The sequence below is a fragment of the Halyomorpha halys genome, unplaced genomic scaffold (genome assembly GCF_000696795.3).
Source record: "Halyomorpha halys isolate HHAL.00 unplaced genomic scaffold, Hhal_1.1 Scaffold478.1, whole genome shotgun sequence".
Lineage (NCBI taxonomy): Eukaryota > Metazoa > Arthropoda > Insecta > Hemiptera > Pentatomidae > Halyomorpha > Halyomorpha halys.
In genome coordinates, this window is record NW_027114329.1 from 609,904 (window position 1) to 618,272 (window position 8,369).

At 33.2% G+C, this 8,369-nt stretch overlaps 1 protein-coding gene across 1 annotated transcript in view; it reads left to right on the forward strand.

Annotated features, from left to right (window-relative positions):
* LOC106683342 (protein takeout) overlaps window positions 1-4,446 on the forward strand; it is a 5,672-nt gene extending 1,226 nt beyond the window's left edge. Inside the window, exons 2-6 of the mRNA XM_014424739.2 lie at window positions 1,500-1,592; window positions 1,844-1,997; window positions 3,249-3,382; window positions 3,459-3,608; window positions 3,684-4,446. Coding sequence (XP_014280225.1) covers window positions 1,500-1,592; window positions 1,844-1,997; window positions 3,249-3,382; window positions 3,459-3,608; window positions 3,684-3,838 — 686 coding nt within the window. The 3' untranslated portion in view covers window positions 3,839-4,446. The remainder of the gene's footprint in view (window positions 1-1,499; window positions 1,593-1,843; window positions 1,998-3,248; window positions 3,383-3,458; window positions 3,609-3,683) is intronic.
* Window positions 4,447-8,369: the final 3,923 nt, after the last annotated feature.

Below are 8,369 nucleotides of genomic sequence, written 5' to 3' on the forward strand. Positions count from 1 at the left end.
TATAAAAAAACTCTCTTAAAATATATGCAAACAAAAGAATAGACAAGATGAACATAATCAGACTATCTGTATGAAAAATGAATAAATAATATTTACAGAATCGACCTGAGGATCCCTGAGCCCACTCTATCCCCCACGTGTGAGGGGTAGAGCAGAGCTCAAGAGATCGTATCCCTCTCGCCGCATCACTGGTAATGAATAAAAGTTAGAATTTATGATTCATAAAAAAGTTAATTTAAAAAAAAACATTGATCGTATAATATGTCAATGAGTTGCTAGCTTCATTCTTAATAATTACTGCTTTGTTAATTTGGTTCAAAGATCGATATTTTGAAAATAAAATGTTTGTTTCAACATATGTTATAATACCTTAATTCAAAATTAATGGTCATTAAGGTTAGAAACGAATAAATAAATATTTTAAACATCAATTCTACACGTTAGAAAAAAAAAAACTAATAATGAAATGCACTGGAATTTGGTTTATAACTTCAACTTACTTCCGGCATATAATCTGTTCGGTTGATTTAATAGCTTCGGTAATATACCAAAGATCTAATGAAGACGAAATGGGACATAATACCAGAAAAGCTTTATTTAGCAATCAATATTTCCAGTCAGCCATGGCAGCAGCTCGGCCCGAAGATCAACACCTTCACGAAGAATGGGATGACGAGAAGAGCCAAGAAGGCAGCCCCGACGTACCAGAGATCGCGCTTAGACTTCTGTATCGTCCTCTTAGGAGTGTTCAGACCCGGCAACACTTCCAACCTCTGATTGACCAAGTCCACGGCGGCCGCTTCGTCCATCCCCTGTGCCTTCAGTTCTTCTACCATCTTCTTAGCGGCCAATCTTTTCGATTTCCGACCCTCTGTCTCCATCTCGGCGGTTCAGCTAGCTGCCAGTATAATTTGATTAAGCCAAACCTTTTATTTGCATTGGACCATCTTGAAAAATAACTTCTGATTTCCTTGCTTGCCACGAATTTACATTGTACTGGATTATAGAATGGTTTTATGTTCCATATGTTTTAAGGCCATCTTTTGGCATTGTTTTTAAATTGAAAAGCAATGTGACCAAAATAACAATCATCAGACAATATTTTTTCCCACAATAATAATATGATTTTACGAGAACATTAAAAGTAGTTTAATTTCTAATAGCTTTTCCAGAATTGATTTGATTTTGATAGATCCCTACCATAAGGAAAGAAAATCGCTCGTTTCCTCAAGATCAATTATTACCAACCGCTTATTTCTTGGGAATTATTTATTATTATTTAACCCCTGGAGATTCCACCGAAATTTTTTGAGTAGATGTGGGCATAAACCCAGTGGACAACAGTATCCTGCGATCTCAATCACTACCATCCGAAAATATGGCCTATCCATTTCAATCTTCCATTGTTAATTAATGATTCAAAAGTTCTTTTATCTTAATTATATATATATATTTTTTTTTTTTTGATTGTCTTTTGAGCTTTTTTTTTTCTTTTTCAGCTTCTTACGTGAAGACTTGTTTAAGGAATGACCCCAAGTTGAACGAGTGCGCTCTGAAGAATGGCAAAGAGATCATACCTAAGATCATCAAAGGTATTTTATGATAATATGCAACAGGATCATTGTTTAGTTTCAATTATCAGCTTAAATTCCAACATTTTTCTTTCTATTCTTATCATTATCGAGATTTTTTAATCATTTTATATTTGTTGAAGTAATTAATAACTCAAGTACAACTGTTCATTTTTCAAAGCTAAAATTATTGAACTATATAATTGATCGAAGTGTAATAAAAATTAATATAATCATTAAAGATTTAGCTACTTTAAATCATTATTTTTTAGGCGACCCAAGCATAAGACTGCCAGTGTTGGACCCGATGGTGCTGGACAAAGTGGGTATCAGAACCACGGGTCGCACCAATGGTGGAGGACTTCAGCTGACTTGTTACAAATGTAACGTCCATGGGCTTGGAAACGCAGTACTGAAGGACATCAAGTTAGTACCTCCATGTAAAAAATAATACTGGCTTTATAACTTTATAACATTCATTTGAGGATAAGAAAATCTACAACAGTTATTTCTTAAAATATTCTTGTTTATTTTATTTTCTATTCAAACAGAATTAATATCATATTATCTATTATTTTTAAATAGTTATATATGTATATATAGATGACCGTAAAAATTGATATATAAGAAGATGGTCAGGGTTGCGGTCAAAAGTGAAACAAAAATAGTTGTAAACTGTTTTGTTTCACTTTTGAGGTCAAAAGTCAAACAAAAACAGTTTACAACTATTTTTGTTTCACTTTTGACCGCAACCCTGACCATCTTCTTATATATTAAATAGTTATAATTAGTTTTCGTGAAAAACCACAAACGCATAAATTTCTTTCGTTCGATTTTTGGATTTTATGTATCTTGAAGCGCTAAACCTTAACTTTTAAGTATCATTATTTTTTTTCTTCGTCGATTAAATACAATAAACCTTTTAAAAATCATAAAATAAATATAATACCAATTTAAAGTTAAAAAAATATAATTGAACCTGAAAATATATTTGTAAGACTAACACTTATATGCTACCATATCGATTAAAAAACGATTCTTGATAAACAAGTAAGCTTTTGTAAGACTAAAGGAAGAAAGACTTGTTGCTGACCCGCGGACAGGAGTCAACTATTTCAACAAATTACTGCCCTCCAGCAAATTCCCTGAGAAAACTGGTATTGGCAAAGACATCGCTATTCCTTTCTTGGATAGTTTCGTAAACATCTCAAACGACCCAGAGGTTCAAAGAGCTCGCTAGCTATCAAGGACGACCATTTGTATTGTGGTTCGGGACCCTTCATGGAGAGCTTATCTCGAGTCCCAATTCCATATTTTTATCCTCTGTAGCACTATTTCAGTTTGTTTTTGTTTTACTTCCATCAATAAATTTAATGTATAAAAACTATATTAAGAAAAAAAAACTAGATATAAAGATATTAAGATATTTTTCTATGCACCCTATTGGTTGGTACTCGACTGGGTACGAGAAAAATATCTTAATAATATTAAATTACTTTATAACTACTTTTCCCATTTTACAAATCATATTTTTTTAAAAATATATTGAATGAATTCATCCAAGTAATATGCATATTAAATCTAATTTTTTTTAGCTATGTGGTTCGGAACCATTGTTGTTTAAAGCGCACATTGTAAGGTAACTAAGAGTTGATAGATTAATAATTTTTTTTATAGAATTGATTTGGCAAAGAAGCACATCGACTTGAAGATCTTTCTTCCCCAGTTAACCGTCTCTGGCAAATACGATGTGAATGGCAAGCTATTACTGTTCCCAATCACTGGTAAAGGGCAGGCTAACCTAACACTGAGTAAGTATATATACATTTTGCCTATAATTGTTTATATGCAATATTCTATTTAATTGTGTTTAATGGTAATGCACAGTTGACTTGGACGTTGAGGCTGGCTTGGACTGGAAGCTGATAAAGAGGAAAGGTAGTGAATACGCCCACATCTCGAGGGACAGGGTCGACTTCACTACATCCAGGTTCAAGCTCTCCCTCACCGGCCTCTTTGGTGGAGACAAAGCACTCAGTAACTATTACTACTATCACATATAATAATTATAATATTCACGAAACAGCCATTAACGAAACTTTTGATTAACAGGTGACAACATGAACCAGATCCTCAACGATAACTGGAGGGAGGTTCTTGATGACCTGAAACCATCCATCTCAGGTACAGTTGGTGAGATCATCAAGTTCACCCTGAACAACATCTTCGATATGATACCATACGAACTCTTCTTCCCCGAGAAGTGAGGGATCCCGGTGACTAGAGGATAGCAACAAAGCTTCGAAAGCATAACAGAGCTTGGACAGAGCTGAGAGCCGCCGGTACACACGGGCTAAAGGACTTGTAGGCGGGCAGCTGAGGCCTTCGTCTAAGATGTTGCTGTCCGTGTCTGTACCCTGTGCTCTGCACCATCTGTGATAGCCTTTAGGATTTTTATCTAATGTTTCAATATCACTATCAACACGATTAGTTCTGTACATTTGTCAACGAACCTATACCTCGGTATAATCTAGTCAAAATTACATTCTGAATTCGTCAAAAGTGTTGTTATCCTCAACTTGTATTATAAAGCTTCTTGTCAAAGATAGCAAACAAAGTTTGTGACTATTGTGATTACCTCTTTGGATTTTTAACAGTCATTGACAAAGTACATTATTTATTGCCATTGACTGTAGTATGTAAATCTAAGAGGATTATTTATGTATTGGATCTATTTGTAGCTAGCTGTACATGAATGTGTTTAGAATGTATATACATTGTTAGATTAATGCTTGGATGTGTTATTAAGTTTATAAGGTTATAATCTAATTTAATTAGATTAAACCTACAAATATATGAATTTCATTCATACTAAGTCCTTGTTTTTATTACAATGCCATATCCCCAATGCTAACACCTAGGTCTTCAAAGAAGCACTTTTTTTATTAGATATTAACAAAGTTAGTTATTGAAAAAGTAATAACTATCATCTTATAGACAAAAAATAATAATTTGATAAATTAATCATACAATAATTCAAAATTCCACTGCAGTTCCTCATCTTTTAGCATACGGATATTTACCTGATAACTTTTATTCCATTGTCATTCCTAAAATGTGAGTATATATATTTGCACTGTAATGCACTCCGACACCCAGTAGAGCCATGTCGTTGCAAAACTACTAGGATTCCTTTATTGGACAGTTCCTCTTGCAAGCCATGGCTACTAATATTACGGTCATGCTGCGTCATTACGTTGAGTATTCACATCTAGTTTAATTATTTTATCATACTCGGGCATTCTTTATAACTTTTTTCTATAGAAGTAATCCCTTTCATCTTCAGTTTTTTCCTCGCTAGGTGCATTTATGAGGCTGTAATTGAAGAATTGTCCTCTTATTTTGAAATTACAGAGCCTAAGTGAGTAAGATTGGTAGTCCACTATACTAGAATTCATTTTATTTTCAACCATGGATCCTGGCTCCAAATTTTAATTTAAACTCTCCAACAAACTGTAGCAGCAAGGTCCTGATGAGAGCTCTAACTCCAGTATGTTGGCGATAATAACATTCTCCAAATTAAACATTGTTATTTGTTGGCCCCATAGGCCCATTTCCACGTGACACATATCTGAGGCGTAAATTTGTCGCAAAACCGCAGACAGTCGATAGTATTTCTACCAACTACCAAGCAAATCCTGATAGTAAGACAGCTATTGTCATGGTTTACACGATATTAAGCAGGGTTCCTCGGAGTCGGAGGTAGTGACATTCATAATGCTTTTGAAAGCTATCGCAGCCACTTCTATCGTGTAACCTAACATTCGGTGTCGTACTATCAAGATTTGCTTAGTCGTTGTTCTATTCACTATCTGCACCTGCTTGACAAACAAGAAAAATTGAACTAGCTGACTGAATGCTTTTGTTCTTTTTTTTTAGGAGCTGAATAAATGAAAACGTAATTAATGTGTTGTTTTTTTTATATTTTCTCTACCTTTTGTATTTATCATTCTTCAACGCTCTAACACAGTGGATTATTTTAAAGTTTCATTCACCATATAATGAAACTTATATAATATTAGCGTAAAATAATAATTCAGCAGTTTAACAACCTGATAGCAATGAAGCTCCGCCCTAGAAGTTTAAAGCAATTGCCACCTAAAAAATTCTCATTGAGGTAATTAGATATATTATTCTTCACTACATTTTAATTTTAGTTTTAATTTCTATAAGAACCTTGCTTGCTTTTTGAGTCATATATCTGTATTTGCTGTGTAATGGGAGTTAATCCTAAAACCAGTATTGAGAAAAACAGAACTGAAAAACTGCCTTTACAAAATCCCAAATGTTTCAGTTTTATATTTTTCAAAATACTGTTTATTGACTTAACTTAAACGTAAATAAAGATTCTGTAAATAAAACTATACATCTACTAATTCAACTAAGAGCATATTAAATGATAAATATGGTCTCTTAAACATTTTCTAATATTGAAATTTTACATATTTTTGTGATATGGTTCATGTTCAGGATTAAGATTGGTAATGTTTTTATGTAGATTTAGGGTTGAATCATTCCAACAGGACATGAAATAGTTCTTAAGGAACAATAATACAGCATCTCATATTTTACATTTTTGTGGTTTGAGTCCTTTCTGTATGATGTGGTACAAATATTCTCCTACTGCTTTCGTGAATAATACAATATGGAGCGACCACTGTAAAGTGTACAGTATGCTATGTGCTCTCTTATTGAACATTAATAAATGGAATTCTAACTAAATTGTTTTCTCTGACTTGTTACATTTAGTCTTACTATATATATATATATATATATATATATATATATATATATATTGGGACACTGCACAATTAAATATGCATTTTTAAAATATTTTATTTCATACTTGTGGAGGTCTATAATACATAATATTTTCATTTTGATCTCAAATTCTCGATAATTTATATTCAACTTTTATAGTTAAGAAAACACAATTTCTATACAAAAAAACTTCATTTATTTATTTTTATACTTAATGCAAATAAGATGAGTTGTCTCAAACAAGCAATTTGACACACATTTTTGATTAAGAAAACTGTTCTAATAAAAAAAAAAACAGTTTTAAAGACCAGTGGTGATATCCTATATACATATGCTAACTATTTCTCATCTAAAATTTTCATAAAATCTCGAATTCTAATAAATATAACATATAACATAAGAAATCCTGATTGTCACGGCTTGCTTACTGAAACTATTCGGCAAAATATGTTAAACCTTCTGGACATGGACTTGAAAGTTAAAATACACTCCTGATAAAAATTAATGCACCGCTTCATTATCAAAATTCCAACAAGAATTCCATTTTATGACTTTATTGTTGATACTGAGCTTTACTTTCTTTCTAGGAAGACTGAGTAATTATTAATCAACCATTAAAACATTTACTTTTATTGAATTTTTTTTTATGTGATAAAAAAAAATAGAACTTTAATCAAAAATAAAATAAAATCTTTGGATAGCTTTCAAATCGCAGTTTCATCAGTACTTAGTGTTCCTCCACTGGCTTGATTACTGCTTCAAGATGTCTCCTCATGCAGATTGGAAATTCTTTCTCGAGGAATATTCTTCTACTCTTCCAGTGCAGCTTGTTCCAGCTGTGTCAGGTTGGTAGGAGCTGGTACACAACCTCAAATGTTTCTTTTTGAGCTGATCCCAGACACGCTCAATAGGTTTTAGGTCAGGATTTTGAGCTAGCCCCTCCAATTCTTTCAATACCCTTCTCATAAGCACTGTTCTGCCAGTATCGCCCTGAGTAGTCTTACATTATTTTGCATAAATAAATTTCTAGCAAGGGCACATTGTTTTATAGGATTTCTTCTGCATACCATGCTGCATTCAAAGATCATCAATAAGCAAACCACTAACTGTGCAAGCCTCCATCATGATACCAGTACAGAATATATTGAACCCCCACCGAAAGAAAGACATGGAATACTATTGTATTGAGCAAATCTTTCTCCACTTAGTCTCCTTGTCTGAACTCGACCATCAGAAGGTGTAAGAATGATTCTGACCTTGTTAACCTTCCTCCAATCATCAAAATTCCAATTAAGGTTTTCTCTGACAAATCACAGTCTCACTACTCTGTGTTCTCTGTTAGAACAGGTCCTGAAACAACCTATCTATTGCTCAAACCAGACTCTCTCAATCTTCTCACTGTGGGTGCTGAAATGGTGGTATGTCTGACACTTGAATGAGGTTACTGAGTTCAGAACTTGTGACTTACTTTCTTCTGAGAGAATCAATCTTCCCTCTCAATTGTTGCTCTTGTATGCCCTTGTCCACCCCTCTGTGCTGGAGTGTCAGTCTCTTGAAACTGCTGAAGGTTAATGGAATCAGTTTTCTTCAGTCCTACATTCCTTTGCTTTTATACTCTCTGTTGTCATCTTCTCCCAGGACTAAAAAAAACATTTTGAGTTGTTGCATTTTATCAATTAATCAAAAGACCTAGAGGATTGTGAATCTCATCATCTTTGGTGGAACCTTTGTCCTAAAGCACCACCAAAGTTGCCTAAAAGTATAAAGTTGGTATTACATAATGGTAAATGACTACTAGTTGAAGGTAACATATTGGAACTAGCAAACATTTTGAAAATTTTTATTTTGATACCATGTGTTTTAAAAGACCAAACTAAAATACCAACATCGTGGGTCGAAACATTGGCAAAAAATAAATAAATAGTCGAAAACTATTTTTTCTTCTTTCTTGATTGTAGCCTTGACCATATTCAAATT